This window comes from Typopeltis vanoorti, chromosome 10, assembly GCF_054136105.1.
Source record: "Typopeltis vanoorti isolate ZY-2024b chromosome 10, IOZ_Tvanoo_1.0, whole genome shotgun sequence".
Lineage (NCBI taxonomy): Eukaryota > Metazoa > Arthropoda > Arachnida > Uropygi > Thelyphonidae > Typopeltis > Typopeltis vanoorti.
Genome location: NC_143558.1, coordinates 47,778,453 through 47,796,509, shown reverse-complemented (window position 1 = coordinate 47,796,509; position 18,057 = coordinate 47,778,453). Strand labels below are relative to the sequence as shown.

The 18,057-nt window shown below is 32.6% G+C and overlaps 1 protein-coding gene across 1 annotated transcript in view; it reads left to right on the top strand.

Annotated features, from left to right (window-relative positions):
• Positions 1-18,057, top strand: part of kst (spectrin beta chain, non-erythrocytic 5 kst) — a 687,893-nt gene that overhangs the window by 331,455 nt on the left and 338,381 nt on the right. Inside the window, exons 39-42 of the mRNA XM_090398802.1 lie at positions 7,720-7,836; positions 11,515-11,628; positions 15,475-15,657; positions 16,160-16,305. Coding sequence (XP_090254928.1) covers positions 7,720-7,836; positions 11,515-11,628; positions 15,475-15,657; positions 16,160-16,305 — 560 coding nt within the window. The remainder of the gene's footprint in view (positions 1-7,719; positions 7,837-11,514; positions 11,629-15,474; positions 15,658-16,159; positions 16,306-18,057) is intronic.

Sequence of the window (18,057 nt, the reverse complement as noted above, 5' to 3'; positions counted from 1 at the left end):
ATGTCCTTTATCGCCTGATTCAACTTTGCATCATCAGCACATAATTGAATATTCCGCTGCAGACCATCTCCTTTTTTCATTAATATGCAAATTAAAGAGCAGTGGTCGAAGCATTGACTGCTGTGGTGCCTTACTGGTCAATCCCCTTTTCTTAGACTCAACATCTCCATGCACAGTCAACTCTTTCTATATAGCAAACATTGCTATAACAAACACTATAAAAGTGCTGAGAAATCCTAACCACAGGCCTAAAAGCACAATGCTATGTTTAAAAAAAAAAAAAAAAAAAAAAAAAATCAGTACAGCAAACCATCTACTTTAACAAACCATTTCTCTGGTTCCTATGAGTTTGCTATAGTGAGAATTGACTGTATCACTCTCTCTCTCTCTGATACCTATCAGTCAGCCACCCTCCTATCCATGTCACAAACCTATTTTGTATACCTTACTATAGCTGATAAGGGGAGTGCTACTGTTATTCTTAATACCAGTGAATACAATAACAAAAATAGGCATCATTCTCAGAGATTACTCCACTACAGGCCTTTAGATTATGATCCACCAAATCTCAGATAAAAAAATTAAAAGGTCTGCTTAAAAAAAAAAGTTTCTTCCTGACCTGAAATCACGAAAAAACTCAAACCTTTCATTTTTCAACCCCCCCCCCCCCGGATATACAGATTACCAAATATACACAAACCCAATTCCTCCCCTAAGGCCTATATTAGCATATAAATTAGAAAAACAGTTAACAAGCTCTCTCCCCTCTCACTGGTCATACCACTTCCTATATAAAAACTCCATCCATTTTAAAACTTGTATTGAGAATATAACTTTAAATAATAGAGATATTTTGGTTAGCTTTGATATCACTTTACTGTTCACCAATATTCCCTTCAATGACACCTTATCACTTATAATGAAAGTTTTTCCTCCTGATATTACTGATCTGTTTTCCTTTCTATCCATTCTGAATATTGCTCTTGGAAGCACAAAATTTATAAATAGATAGAGGTACTTCTCTCACTCCCCTCTTACCAATTTTTTATGGTATATTTTAAAACACAAGCTCTTGACTCAGCCCATCTCACGCCTTCTACCTGGTTAAGATATGTGGATGATGTGTTCTCCATTTGGCCTCATGGCTAAGACACATTAGACTTTCTTCTCTCACTTCAATAGTCTTCACCCTAGAATCCAGTTTACCATGGAAAATATAAGCCATATATACTTGATCATTGAATTATTTTAACTGAATATTTCGATTGTGTCTTCTGATTCCTGTATTGCTGCTTAATGTCAGTGTGTTTCTTTACCAATTCTTCAATGGTGTTTGTTACCTGTTCCTGCTCCTGCAAGTTGGCCTAGTATGGACAGACAGGAAGATCAGCCAACAGCCACATGGAAGAACATAAAATATACATCTGTAGTCATAACTATGGTTAATCGGGCTTTAGATATGGATGATAATTAATCAGTTGCAAAAAGATCACCATGTTCCATCACAGTAAACTTTGAAGAGAAAGACTAATTTTGGAATCTGCAGCTGCTTTTAGAAATCAGCTTAATTTAAATACATATGGTTTCATTAAGCTTCCCAAAATATGGGAAAAACTAATACTTTGAGATCCCAGCCCCTGCATTCTAGGCTGCCAACAGTATCCGTAGAGTATCCATGTGTTTCACTTTGTTTTATGCTGCTTTTGTGTGTGTGTGTGTGTGTGTGTGTGTGTGTGTGTGTGTGTGTGTGTGTGTGTGTGTGTGTGTGTGTGTGTGTGTGTTAGAAATCTCATTGTACTCCGAGATGATGTCTCAGTGACTGAGATGAAATATTGGCAGAATTAAATATTTTTAATACTTTCTCAGTGATGTTTCACTGCTTTCTTCAAGAATGACTATTAGGAACATGATCTTGTCATGTATGTCCTATAAGTATTTGAAGGCATGTTCTCCCAAAGCTATTAATGGTGTTGACTAGTGATGTTCCATGTCTGGGCACCATATGTAAATATGGCTTTACTGGTTTTGTACTGACGAATTTTGGTGTTTGTGGTGATGAGATTAGATTTTGAGATATTAGTTAGAATTTTATGGAACCAAGAGCTTTGTGCTTTCCTTTCATTATATCAGTTAGATTATCAATGTAGGAAGCAAGGTACTGAAAATTATTTACTTCTTGAAGAATGTGGTCATTTAGCTTAAGATTTCTTTCTGTTTCTTCTTTAGGACTTTAGTTTTACTGCTGTTGACTGCCAACCCAATTAGTGCTGCATTTTTACATAAATTATCTAAATGGTTTTGGGCTGTCTAAATGTTAGTCAATCAATACAACATTATCATCTGTAAAACAGACTGCATATGTGGGTTTGTCCTGCTGAATCTTTGAGAGTTATGCCTTACCCATTTCCTGTGAGTCTGAATACATAATGAAGGGTAATAATGAAAAGATATGGTACCAATGAAATTCACCTTCTAAGACAGTGTGAATGTATTCAACAATGCTTCTGTTTTTCAAGAAATCTACTTGAATTTTGAGTGGAAGCATTGCATATAGTTCAGTTCAGTTTAGAAGTATCCTGTTATAGATTTTCAGTGTGGTAGGAAGTAATGAGATTCCTCTGTAATTTTCTGGATTGTTCAGATTGCTTTTTTTGGAGGGGTATTGATATTATTAGGCCTTCTCTCCATTGTGTTGAAATGTTGGCTGTAGCTAGAGCTGTATTACAGATATTTTACAGTTATTTGCAAAAGTTCTTTTCCTCCATGTTTAATAACTTCTACTGTTATTCCATCTAATCTAGGTGTGTTCTTATTCTTTTGGGTTTTTAGTGCAGTTTCAAATTCTTGCATCATAAAATTGTCACATGTAATGGGAAGTTCTTTTTGGATTATTATTTCTAGCAAGGTTTCTGTAGAGAAGTTCACTGATGAATTATTCAATAGTTTTATTCAAAAGAGTTCTTCACTGTTATCTTCAGGTATCTTGCCATTTTTAGCTTTTATTCTTAGTCTTTTGGGCTTCCTTTCTTTGCTACATAAAAAAATTGGCTACCTGGTGCATTTCTCTGGTTTTATGGGTATTTTGATAGAGTTCTAGTTTTTGACAGATAGCCTGGATATGGTTTTCCTTGCAATGTTGATAAGCCATATATACTTGATCATTTAATTATTTTAACTGAATATTTCGATTGTGTGTCTTCTGATTCCTGTATTGCTGATTAATGTCATTGTGTTTTTTTACCAATTCTTCAATGGTATGTGTTACCTGTTTCCTTTGAGAATATGAGTCTTGGCAACCAAAGATTTTGATATTACTTCATGGATGGATTGTACGATATTAGCAAAAAGTCTGGGATGGTTCTTCAGGCATTGAGTGTTTCGTTAGTTTGTTTTGTAGTACTTCTTTATACTGAGTTTGTATTGTAGGAAGAACTAGTGATATTTATTCTATTGATATGTATTGTTTTAGTTTTATGTGCTGTTCTTGTTTTAGGTTTAAAAGCACTGAGACTAAGTTTTATATGTGCACTTTCAATTCTGTGATCAGAGTTTAGTTCTACATTATTGTAAGCTCTGCAAGTTTGAGCTATTTTGAGATAGTGCTAACACTTAATTAGTGATTAAATTGAATCATTTGGAAGCCTGGTACCATTAGCCACCTCCTGGTTGGCTCTCGCTATAGAAAATGTATAAGGACTGCAGAAATAGTTTGTTATAGTGGATAGTTTGCCATACTGAATTTCTTTTAGGATAACATTATACCTGTAAGTCTTTGGTCTAGACTAAGGTTTGTAAATTCTTAACATTTTTTTTAATCTTTAGTAATTGGGAACAGGAAATGGCAATTCTCGAGAATTCAGAAAAAATTTATTTTATTGATTTAATATTTGCAGTTCCTCTTAAGAATTTTGTGTTTGTTCTACTGATAAAATGTTATAATAATGAATTATATATTTTAATATATAGGAAAAAAAGTAAAATTTAATTAGTATTAAATATAAAAAGTAAAGCTCCTTTACAAAAAAAAACATAAAAAACATCATTATTAACCTTGCTTGAGCTGATGCTAAGATTTTACATTTAAAGTTGCTGTTTAGTTTCAAAACATAATTTTGTTTTTCAAAATTACAAAAGAGGAATCTAAAAATTTCTCCACTTGTTATTGGATTGGCATCATGATTACCTAGTACTTCAAGTGCAAAATTTATGAGTTTTGAACAATTTAATATATTTTCTGTAATTTCTGAATATTCATCCTTTCATAAATAAGAGAGGTTTCATAAAAATGTCAGTCATATTTTCTAACATATTCCATGTGTTTTGCAGTCCAAAATGACTTGTAACTCTATTTTTTCACTCCTTATTATTTCTTTTTTGCAAAATAGAATTTTTTGTTCAAGAATTTTTAAACGGTTTAACAATTTTTTATACACTAGATATTGAAGAGGAAACATCATCCTCTAAAGCATAATCTACATTATATGAATCTAATTCATTGTGTTTCTTTATTATCCTGTTTTACAACATCATTGTAATTTTCACTTTCACAACTATGATTGCTATTTTGCTATCTTTTGATTTTTTGACATAAAATACTTTTATCACTGCAAGATGAAATATGTGGTTGTAACATAAGTGTTGAAAGACTAGCAAAAATTTTTTGAATATTTTCATAATTGCAGCTCTGTGACAAGTAGTTAGAATTACATTTGTTTCAAAACAAATCTTAAAGGTTGCCAATCTTTCTTTAACTAAATAATAGGCCTTTGCTGAAGGACAAGTACATGAATTCTTATTAACTTATTATCCTTATTGGTAACTGCAGGGCTCTTTTAGGGAAACGTTCTCTAATAAAATCATTTTTACAGTAATGCTAGAAATTCCATCTATTGTTGCAAGTTTAGGAACTAATTCATATATTTCTGACATGTACTGTTTGACAAATTGAAAAATTCTTTATTTTTTGAAGGGGGATATCATTTGCATCTTTTCTACCTTATTTTTCTTTTCACATTCTTTAATATGTTTGAGATGGTGATGAGGTCCAGTCTTTGATGATGCATGCCACTTTGCACTGCAGTGTTTTTGGAACATGATAACGAGCCGTCTGCTTTTTGTAATCTTTATTTTTAAATACCACAAATCATTCTTGTACATTTTACTCGTTGTTTGGAGTGACTACAATAAAGTAAGTGACATTAGTGTTCATTCAAAAAAAATATTAATAATTAAATATCTATATTACTAACCTTTATTTCATGCTGCATGTGTACAGCACTCATGAAGAGACTGGGATTATGATGAACTCAGAGAAACTCTGATTATTTTATTTCTTATGCAATGAGGATGAGGAATTTAAGATCAGAGAATATTATAAAATGTTTCAAATTTCTTGGGAAATATTTTTACTACTCCTGTCATTTGGGAATATTTTAAAATTATGAATTTTTTTCAGGAATTCTCGAGTGGAAACCCTAGTCAGGACTTTTTTGGTATTTTGCTATAGCAGCGTTTGTTATAATGAAAGTTGACTGTAATAAGCTTCTACTCAAGGAAAAGAATTACTGTTAGAAAATAAGTGAAGGAGTGAAATTAGAAAATTAGTGAGACCTCAAGGGCTCAATCATTTTCTAGGGAGTGGAAAACCCAAGGTACCTATGCTGGACCATGCCTTACTTCATGTAATATACATCTGTTATATTATCTGTAGACTAGTCCCTATCTTCTTTCTTTCTTTATGCTTTTTCTCTTCTTGCTCCTTCCCCTCAGGGCTATTAGAGTAATTTGAGGGCTAGGGGTGAATCTTTTCTATTTACTTTATTTTCTACCTTTAGTAGTGAGAGGTGTAGCCTATTCTAAGCAGTGGGAGTCTGTTGCTCTTCCAGATTTGAGACCATATCATAATGGTTTCCTGGGAAAGATAATGGAAAACCACCTCAGTATCATTTCCAAGAAATATGGTGAGCTCAGCAAATTTAGTTTCCACAACTGGCAAAAACGGTGTCTATCAGCAAACAATGGATGTCATGCCCGGCAGGTGAAGAAATGGGGCTTCTCAGGTCATTAACCTACAAAACCCTTATATGGACAATGAAGATGGGATCCTGAGTATTGAGGAAAATAGGAATAAAATAAGATGTCCAGGAGAGAATAAGATAGAAACTATACGAGTGGCAACTTGGAACATAAGAACAATGTTGAGAGCTAATAAATTAGAGAACTTGAAGAAAGAAATGGAGAGAAATAAATTGGATGTGGTTGTCTAAGTGAAGTTAGATGGGAAGATATAGGAGATTTTGAAAGTGATGGTTATAGAATTATATATTTCTGTAGAACATGAGGAAAAGATGGAGTAACATTTGTGTTGAATTGAAAAGGTTAAAAATTCAGTAAAAAACAGTATATAAAAGTGAGAAAGTGATTATGATTAAACTGAAAGCAAAGTGTGTGGACATAATGATTATACAGATATATATGCCCACAAGTGACCATGATGAAAATGAGGTAGAAGAGAGATATATTTGGAGTATGATCTTATATGGGTCAGAAACATGGACAGTTGGGAAGAAAGAAGCTAAAATGTTGGAGGCATTTGAAATGTGGTTATGGAGAAGAATGGAGAAAATAAAGTGGACTGAAAAAATTACCAATGAAGAAGAAAGGAATTTACTAAAGACCATAAGACAAAGAAAGCACAACTGGATAGGACATGTATTAAGAGGAAACAGCCTATTGAAAAGAATGATAGAAGGGAAAATTGAATTAGGGAAAAATGAAGTAGGAAGCAAGCGACAGAGGAAATTGGAGGAAGAGAATTTGCTGAGATATCGTTGGACCTATCAAGAGACAGACTACTAATAATGATAATGGTTAGAAAAATATTAACGTTATTCGTGAAGGGGAAATGGGGAGAGAGATTGAATGTACTTATTTTTCTGCATATACTCCTGGAGTGTACAAATCGAGAGTTTGATTATGTAAATAAATTTTAGCAAACCTTTTCCAGATCTAGAAGCATGATGTTCATAAACAATACCTATGATTAAAAATGCCATTATCGCAACTGTGTTAGTTAAGCATTTTCCTTAATTTCTTTCAGAAAATATTTAAGGTTCATTATAGATTATTTTATTGCAGGAGCCTTTCCGACTGCAAACAGTTGATCTGCACATCAAATTGCCTTCATTTAGTGAACTGAGTTATATTCACATTCAGCTATATGAAAATCAAAAAAATAAAAATAAAATAAAAGTATTTTATATCACAAACTTAAAGAGGCATAGTGTATGTAAAATTTATATAAACTAATCAGTTAGATAGTAAGGTTTGATAAAAAAAAAAAAAAAAAATATTAAGAGTTTGAATTAAAAAAAAATAATTATGCAAATTTTTATTTAATAATGCTAATATACTTTTATATATATTTTTCACTCACTGAAAGTAAACATATTTAACTAATTTAAATATGCCTTTGTTGTTTTAACTGATTTTACTTAACAAAATTGATTGGGTAATCAGTTCTTCATAAATTTTATTTTCATTGTTTAGATTGAGTAGTAAAAGTTTTCAATTTTCACTCTTTGGTGTTACAATCAAAACAATTAAATAATTAGTCCTATAGGATTTATTACATATTATTAGTATTAAAGACTTACAGTAATATTTACATTGTATGGCCTTTGTGTGAATGTTTACATTCTGGTTGTATTTTTCATGCAGTTTTTTTCTGAAGCAAATGAGGTAGAGTCTTGGATGAATGAAAAGATGGATATGTTAACAAGTACTGATTATGGAAAAGATGAGGATGCAGCTGTTAAACTTCTGACAAAACATAAGGTACGTTTAAAATTTAGAGATACTGTATTATGCTGAATTTATTGGGAGTTTTGCAGATCTAATTTGTTTGCATTCTTAGTTTAATTATGTTACAAGTGAAAATTTATTAGTTGATATAACACTTGGTACTGTGAAACTATACTGCTAGTATTATTAGTAGAATCACTACAATATACTGCATGCTACAGCTGTGACATCTACTATTCATACCCTGTTATACATAAATCCTGAGAATGTACACTCATGTTCATTGAAACTACATTAGAAATATATACACGTTTGCACAAGAATAATGTTTAATTTGCCAAATATTTCAGTCTGAATATTACAGACCATCTTCAGTGGCTACATAGGAATAGTTTTAAAAAACAAAGTGGAATATGAACAATTGATCATTCACACATAGAACGGGCCGCGTGATGTCATATCGCTAAGTATTAGAAGAGTAAACATATTTAAAGTCATAATTATTCATATAATAATCTTAAATAACATTAGACTAATATAGGAAATTTACAAAAAATAAAATAAAAAAATAATGTGTTATCCTGATTAAATAAACTTTTTTTATATAGATATACAGTCATTACGATTCAAGTTAGGACATTGAAGTAAGGCCTCCACACTTTATTTAAATAAACGTTCAAATTTGTAGTGACATCTGTGTAGGAAGAGAGTCTTGGACCAAAGGATGTTGTGGCTTGTTTCTAATCCATGCTGAGCTAATCCAGATTTCTCAGGTTTGTTGTGTTGAATTGATGACTGATACTCTTGAATTCTTTCCTACTTTGGACAAACTAGACGTTCTATAGAAAAAAGAATTCAAGAGCATCAGTCATCAATTCAACACAACAAACCTGAGAAATCTGGATTAGCTCAGCCTGGATTAGAAACAAGCCACAACATCCTTTGGTCCAAGACTCTCTTCCTACACAGATGTCACTACAAATTTGAACGTTTATTTAAATAAAGTGTGGAGGCCTTACTTCAATGTCCTAACTTGAATCATAATGACTGTATATCTATATCAAAAATTTGGGAAAGTTTATTTAATCAGGATAACACATTATTTTTTTATTTTATTTTTTGTAAATTTCCTATATTAGTCTAATGTTATTTAAGATTATTATATGAATAATTATGACTTTAAAAATGTTTACTCTTCTAATACTTAGAACGAGCTGCGTGATGTCATATCGCTATGTGTTGAATGATCAATTGTTCGTATTCCACTTTGTTTTTTAAAACTATTCCTATATAGCCACTGAAGATGGTCTGTAATATTCCAACTGAAATATTTGGCAAATTAAACATTATTCTTGTGCAAACGTGTATATATTTCTAATCATTATGTCACAAGTATCATTAAAAAATCAAATTGAAACTGCATGTTTTTTTTCCCCTTTCAGTTATTTCCGACCCTAGATGACTTTGTAGGTATGCTCACAAAGTGTTCCTAGTGAAATTTTTACAGGATAGTTCACAATTGTTTTCCCCAACTCCCCCATTTTTATCTGGGCTTGGGACTGGCATGTGGCTGGGATGTATTCATGACTGTAATCCATGTGTATTTACGGGGCCAGTTTGCCTGTTCTGGGGGATGAAAAACCCCCTACCTCTGTATGAGACCGACTAACTCACCTTTCATTGAAAGAGACCAGATAAAGGTTCCTCATGTCACGCATGGGAATCGAACACAGGTCTTTCCGACCAAAGGGCTTCATCTATACTGACTGAGAGCTGCGGAGGCTCCTAGAAACCACATCACCTTACATAAATGTAGTTTTTAATAGTTAAATGGTCATTTTCATTAGTTTATCATTAGATATTCCATTGTATTGCATCATCTATCATTCCCACAGGTTTTTGTATGATGTAATAGTTGTTGCTGTTGTGTCAGAATTTTTTATGCTATTAATAGACAGTGAGAGCTAGTTTTTGCATTTTGTTCTGAGGTTGCTAAGACTAGTGACATGCAGTTAAGACCTTGCAGAAAAAGTTTGATTCAAGCTTTGAACAGAGAACGCTGTTCCTCTCATGAAATAGCTAAAAGGGTGTCCTGTAGTCAATCTATGGCTGCTGTCAAAAGTGAGGGAAACTGGATCTGCTGAAAGGAAGACAGCCACTGTCTATGCCATGCCAAGATCAAGTTTTAGGGTGGCTCTGCCTTAAATATCGACATGCATTGTCCAAAGAATTAAAATGGGACGAAGAACGAACAGGAGTTGTGGCAAGCTCTGTACCTGTCAGAAGAAGACTCATTTGACAGGAACTGATAGCCTAGTATCCTAAAAAGAAGCCCTTTTTAACCCAAAAAAAAATGAGATTGATTCAGTTAAATAGGTGCAAAGAGCATAGCAAATGGACCTCTGATCAGTGGAAAAGAATGATTGATTTTTTTCTGACAAGAAATATTTAACCTGCAGGGCACCAATGTTTAAAAGAAGAGGTGTGAGACATTATTATATCACTCTGATCTTAACAGGTTTGATGGATTTGAACTAAATTTATCCCCTTTATGAGAATTCTTGTGTTGGAAATTTGGAAATAGTGCTCCTTTACTCTGCTTTTCATAATTAATTAAATTTTTTACATTTTGCTTAATTTACTTTAGTATTATTTGATAATTATTGCTCTACTGACTAATTTATATCATATTGTTGAATTTCTGTTATGTGTATGCACTTGTAACACAGTTATTTCATACTGAAGGTGCTTGTGAAATATGGGTGAACATGTTTTTTTTATTATTAAATAATCCTTTTGTGTATTAATTTCCTAGCAGAATTTCTCTGTTGGCTTAAGGCATTTTGTTCAAGGTTTTTATTGTCACTTGAACACACTTTAGGCAATAGAAAAATGAGTTGACTAATTGTTATCTTGATCAGTCATGTACTTGGGTGAGAAACCTTGATGACTCAATACCTAGCTGCTTACTCTTTTACTAATGGTATATACATTCAGGTATGTTATTTTGATGAATGGGATAGTTTTTCTGGAAATTTTAAGGCCAACTTTATACCATAGATATTTCTTCTTTATTTCTTGAAATTAATATAATTATTATCTAACTTTTTTCTGCAATTTTTTTTTTTGTAGTTATTGGAGGTTATACTTGATGCATGATATGGTCACTTCAGGTTATATGCAAAATAAGATTTCATAGACCATCTTTACTTTCTTTTACACCCTTATAGTGCAGTCAGAATAATAACTTGTATTCTTTGGGTAAAAGATCAAGATTTTTGAATCCCTTCAAGGGTGGACATAGGCACTTCCAGTTTGCTAAGTTAATCATTGAGATTAGAAGAGCAGAGTTTTCTTTCTGGTTTACAGGAGGAAAAACTCTGTTTATTTCAGTCAACTAGTCTGCATAATTGATTGATATAATGCAATCACCTCATAGTCTTAGAATCTGGTGAACCCTCAAAGTATTCCTTCATTCTCTGCTTAAGAGTTCAAACTTGGTAATACCCATAATTTGCTGAGAATAGAATGCAAAATTATAAGAGGATTTATGAGTTGTGTTGTGATGCATTGACCATTATCAAATATATCTTTGAATGTGTGTGGTTAAGTATGCTTGATTGCATTTTTTTTTTTTTTCAGTGCTATTTTTTACTTTCAAAATGGAATGAATTTCTTAATATTGACTGTTAATGCATTTTTCTTTCAAAGGCAGTTGAACTGGAAATAGATACATATTCAGGACTAATCACTGAAATGGGTCACCAAGCACAAAGTATGGTAGATAATGAGCATCCTGATGCAAAGATGATTAATAGCAGGATGGTAATATTTTATTTTTTTCTCCCTTTCAATGATAATAATTTTTTCTTTATTATTATTTTTTTTTCATGCATGCTTATTTTAGAAATGTATTGGTACTTTTCTTGAAAGTTTATTACAGTGAAGTATTTAAAATTACTTAATTTCTACAAGGTGAAGCATATGTTGGCTCTGCTGGTGCAACTCAGTAATGTAGCTTTATCCAATGTAAAAGTTTACATGTTTCGTGTGTACTGTTTTGGATGTTTATTAATATACATTTTATTTGCTTATGTACACATGAACTATCTTCAGATCAGTTAACCTTCATTAATGGCAAAAAAATATGAAGAAACAAATTGCTGTTCTTCCATTTATCTGCTTATTAAAAAAAAAAAAAAAATATATATATATATATATATATATATATATATATATATTACACCATATATATCATCCCCACACATACACAAAAATTTTTTGGAACCTATACCAGATTTATTGCCATTCATGAGCAGAAGTTAAGAAAGAAAGAATGAGTTGTTCTTTTTCAAGAGCTGAAGGTTGTAGTCTGTGAGAAGTACTTTGATACATGATGTTATAACTAAAGAAGTGATAATTTTAAAAGCATTTTGTTCAGCTTGCATTATAATAATGCAAGACTATTTTTGCAGCAGTTTTCTGATATAATATGATGCTAATGCTAAATAGAATAATAATAATATAATATTAATAAACAAGATAAGACAACAAAAATGAGTTAGTACAAGTTAGCTGTTATTAAAATAAAAGGCACTGAAAATTAAACTTCATGCTTAGATAATTCTAAAATGCACTATAAACTATTAAGAAGCTTTTAAGACTATCACATGCAGATACAGTAAGTGGTTCAAGGCACTTAGATGTGAGAGTAGTTGAGGTTAACAGAACAAAATACATGGTTCATCTGCAGGAGTTATCTGAAAAGGACTGTGAACTTCATAGATAGAAAAACTTTATGAATATCAGTAGGACTATCATTATGTGGATATAGAGTAGAGAGAGGAGAATACATGCAAGAAAAGAGAATTTATAGAATTACTTAGGAATAACTACTTTGAGTACAAGCATCTCTTCCATGATAGAAGAAACTCTTGCAGCGCACAAATATTGAATTTAGTACTAGTATCTGAGAATCTGTATATAAATAAGATACCTGTGTTTGCTTCCAATTGGAGAAAGTAATCATGCCATTTTAAGTTGGAAGGTGATAAATAATGTGAGGGCTATGAATAAAAAAAGGATATATATATATATATATATATATATGAGGTCCAACACAAAAAAAAATAAGACTAACCCTACAGCTTGGGAATGGAGAGACAAAGAGATGGTTATAGAGCATATTCTAACCTATCACTGTGAGACAAGGCTCAACTCCATCACTTTACTCAGTATGAGTGGATGCTTGTTCTAATATAGATGTTTTCTTGCCCTCAGTCGGAAAATGTTGAGTGCAAGAGTGAACAGTGAGTTAACATCAAGTTTCTTGTGAAACTGAAGAAATCCATGATGGAAACTTTTCAATTATTGGCTGAGACTTATGGTGATGAGTGCATGTCTCATGCATGCATTTTTGAATGGCACAAATGATTTTCGGAAGGCAGAGAAAGTGTGAAAGATGGTGATCACCCAGGCTGCCCATGCACAGCAGTTACCGATGACAACATTAAAAAAGTGCAAGATGTTATTCGAAAAGACAGAAGGTTGGGTGTTCAAGCTGTAGCTGAGAAAGTTCATTTGGACGGGGAAAGTGTTTGATGCATTTTAACGGAAGAATTGAACATGAAAATGGTTCCAAAAATGTTGTCAGAACAAAAAGAATGTCACAAGGAACTGTGTTTGAACCTTTTGCAACGCATTAAGGATGAACCAGATTTGTTGAATTCGGTAATTACTTGTGATGAAACTTGGATATTTACGTATGATCCAGAAACCAAGCGACAATCAATGCAGTGGAAGTCAGCAACATCTCCACGACCAAAAAAAGCACCTATGAGTCTTTAGAAGTTCAAGGCCATGTTGATTGTTTTCTTCGATATCCAGGGTATTGTAATGGCCGAGTGGATTCCCAGCAGCCAGACAGTAAATCAGCAGCATTACCTTGAAGTTTTGGCGAAATTGTGCAAACATGTGACAAGGAAATGACCAGAATTGTGGAGAAATGGTTGGATTTTGTATCAAGACAACATGCCAGCCCACAACACTTTGTCTGTGAAGCAGTTTTTAGCTAATCACAACATCGCTGTGCTTGAGCACCCACTCTATTCGCCAGACCTGCCTCCCTGCAACTTCTACCTCTTCCCAAAGATCAAGTTGGTGCTCAAAGGAACCCATTTTTTGTCACTTAAAGATGTGAAAGCAAAAACGATGGAGATCCTCAACAGCCTTTCAGAAAATGATTTGCAGAATTGCTTTGAATGTTGACAGCATCATATGCAGCTGTGTGTATCACCTCAGAAAGGAACTATTTTGAAGGAGAGTGTAGTTGATTTTCTCAATTTGTTAAATAAAAAGAGATACAGGCACAGTCTCGTTTTTTCTGTGTCAGACCTTGTGTGTGTGTGTATGTGTGGAACTATATGGGAAGTGATAATGATAGACTGAGAAAATAGCTTTAAGTGATGAATTGGCATGGTAAAGGTAGTGCTGATGAGAGGGGATTCACGCTTAAAGAAAATTGCTCCTGCTGGGGTAACAGCTAATAATGGCATTGCACAGAAAGGCAAAAATGTACGCAACACAATCAACCCTGGGCCCCAGTAATTTTACCCTCTCCCAAGTCAGTCCTGGACAGAGGAATTAGTAGTGCTAAGAAAGTAGCCAAAGGATGTCTGCATTCCTAGACTTAGGAGAGAACAAATTAAATAAGAGTTACGTGGATGGAATAAGACTGAAGCAAAAGCTGTATGAAAAGAAAATAGCATGGATTCAATGCTGGAAGAAAGCTGATTGATTAGGCCAAAAAAGTTGTATAAAAAAGCAGGCTGTGTGAGAGAGACAGCCATAGTGAGGAGGAAGATGAAATCACACTGTGAAAAGTTAGTCTTAAGGCAAAGGGAAATCCAAGATTTTTTTGCTATATAGGGGGAAAATAACTATGGTTAATTTCCCCCTTACATTCCCCATATAAGGGGAAAATAACCATGGGAGAAGAACCTTAATGAATGCAGAAGGCAGGGAAATTATCAGATGTTTTTATAAATTGATGAACTGTTAAGCAATCACTTTAGTAAGGTATACATCCCAGACAGACTCATTAGCTATTTGGATGTTGAGGTAAAACTAGATAAACATATAGAGATGGGTGATTCAGAGCTTTTCAAATTATAGCAAGAATGCTATTCAAACTGTTGCAGTTGGATGGGATATTGGCAAGGGTGCAGAAGAAATGCACATAGAATTAGCAGTTTGTCTAACTTGGTTATTCAATTTGAGTCTTACCACAAACGTTATTCATAAGGAGTGGAAGAAGGACAGGATAATTTCATTTTGTGGGAGTTAAGCTAGGATAGAAACAACTAATCAATCTCTCTGTAGCAATCATTAAAGTGTTGAATTGGTTAATTAGGATCTTCATCCAGAAGTGGCTAGTAGTATCTTGATCATTCTGTAGAAGCTACATTACAATAATTGATTCTTTAAAATATAATTAAAAACAAACTATACTTATACATCTGTTATAGATTTTTTTTTTATTCTAGTTACTGTGTTTGCAAAATGTAATTTTTTTTTTGATAACTTGATTAAAATTTGAGATATTAATAATAATGTGATATAAATTATATAAAAATCAAAACAGTTAAATGGTTTGCTGTTGTTTAATTTTAGCAAGTAATATACCAGCAAATGAAAAATCTGCAGAAATTGTCTACAACTAGACGTCAGAAATTAATGGAATCAAAGCATCGTCTTGAATATTTTCGAGAGATAGAAGATTTGGAGAATTGGATTAATGAACAAATGGTTACGGCAGCTTCTGAAGAATATGGGCAAGATTATGAGCACCTTTTGGTATGTGTTAGATGGTTTAAATTGTAAAACTGAAATTTAATTTTTACATAGCAATTTTAATCTAAATGCAGAATTTTAATGATTTGTCATGGTTTTCATTGTTGCCTCTTATATTTTTTAATCTCTTTTTTATATCAGATAACATGTTTTGTAGAAGCAAAAAAACATATCAAAGAAAACACATTTTCTTTTTTTAAAGTAGCATTTTCTTATTCTAGATTTAATAATTTTTTTTTAATCTCAAATTTTAATTGCATGTCATAAAAGTGATTATTTTGCTAATAGCATTTTGAAGTTTGCATTTTATTATTCATTTTTGAAGTGAGTATTATCTTGATGGTTAAGCACTACATTTTGATATTCTTTTGCTAAATTTACTCTTTTTTATTTTTTTTAAAGTAGAATGATAGCATATGTTTCTAACAAAATAAATTCATAAATAGCATAATATAGTTTCAGTTTTGTTTTCCTTTCATTAATTTTATTTATATTTATTTTTCAGCTTTTGCAGAGTAAATTTGATGATTTCAAACATAGAATAGAATCTGGATCTGAGCGATTTGTTCAGTGCGAAGAATTGGCAAAGAAGCTTGCATCTAGCGACAATCCATTTGCTGGAGACATTGAGAAAAGGCAAAATCATTTAACGTGAGTTTAAGAATCATATGAATTAGAAATAGAGTAGTAGAAATTAAATTCTCAGCTAATAAACTTTTTTTTATATAATATTGAGCTGCTTGGTTGATAATTTATATTTTTTGTGGGTTGCTGTATGACTTTAGCTTAAGAATATATAAATGCTTCCTTTCCTTTGCCTCAACACATAAATAATTTACCACATAGTCTTTGATATGACCTCAAAGTGGTAGCATGCCTCTTGTTCAGTGTTAAATGCATATCATGTAAAACAAACTGACATTTTATGAAATTTTACTTATAAATCTTATAATTGCATATTTGAAGAGTTAGAGTTACCTGTGCCACAAAAAGTTAAGTCCTAATCTAAAAGACTCACTTGAGGCATGCAACTGATGAACAGTTACATAAATTTAAACTTTAAACTACTAATTTCTTCAGACAAGTTTTTTTTTTTTTAATTGCAGATGTGTCATCTCATATAGCTTGTAATTCACTGTACTCTTTCTTTCTCTCTCTCTCTCTCTCTCGGATCTTCTCATGTCTGAGGACTCGTGACCTTCCTGATGATGCTTCACCATTTCTTTCTCTCCTGTGCCTCTCTTATTGCTTGTTCTAGTTTAAGTTCAGTGATTCTTGATATTTGGTCAATCCACCTGTTGGGGGGGGAGGTTCCTCTTTTTCTTTTCCCATGAGGTTTACCTTGGATGATTACTTTTTCTAGGCAATTGCCTTCCCTTCTGCACATGTGTCCAAAATATTGCAGTATTCTCTTTTCGATTATCTTTATCAGTCTTGTGTGGATATTCAGTTCTTCTAGAATACTTTCATTTGTTCTCTTTTCTGTTGAAGACACTCTTAACAATCTTCTCCAGCACCAGAGCTTGAACGCCCGAATTCTTCTTCTGTCATCTTTTGTCATTGTCCAAGACTCAGAAGCATAGAGAAAGATTGAAAAAAACTAAGATTTCTACAAGCTTAATTTTTGTCTTTTTTTGGAGATGTGTCTGTCTTTCCAGATCTTGGTTAAATCAGTCATTGCTTTTTTAGCTAGTGCTATTCTTCTTCTTATCTCTTTTTTACATCCATCTTTATTTGTTATCATCACTCCAAGGTAGTTGAAATGGGTGACAATTTCAATTCCTTCTACATCTATCTCTTCTGCGTTGTTTAAAATCATTATTTTTGTTTTATCCTGATTTATTCTTAAACCGTGGCTTAGGCTTTCCCATTCTAATTGATTCAGGATGGATTTTAATTCCTGTTTGCCTGTTGCTATTATCATTGTGTCATCTGCATATCATAGGTTAGTGATTGTTCGGCCACTTAATTTAATGCCTCCATTCCACTTTTCTAGAGATCTTTTCATTATAGTTTCACTGTAAAGGCTGAATAGTAATGGTGAGAATATGCATCCTTGTCTTGATCCTTTTTCAAGTTGGAATGCAGGGGACTGTGAGTTTTCAATTCTTACTGTTGTTTGATTTCCTTGATATAAGTTCTTTATGAGGGTTATTAGATGGTTTGGTATTCCTGATTCTTGCATGATATCCCATAAGATATCCCACCTCATGCAGTCAAAGGCCTTGGAGTAATCTATAAAGCATAGATAAAGGCTTAAGTTGAATTCCCTTGCTTTTTCAATTATTTGTCTGATGTTAGATATATGATCTCTAGTCCCTCGACCTTTTCTGAATCCTGCTTGTTCTTCTGGGATCTGATGGTCTATAAAACTTTGTAATCTCTCCTTAATAATGTGTAGTA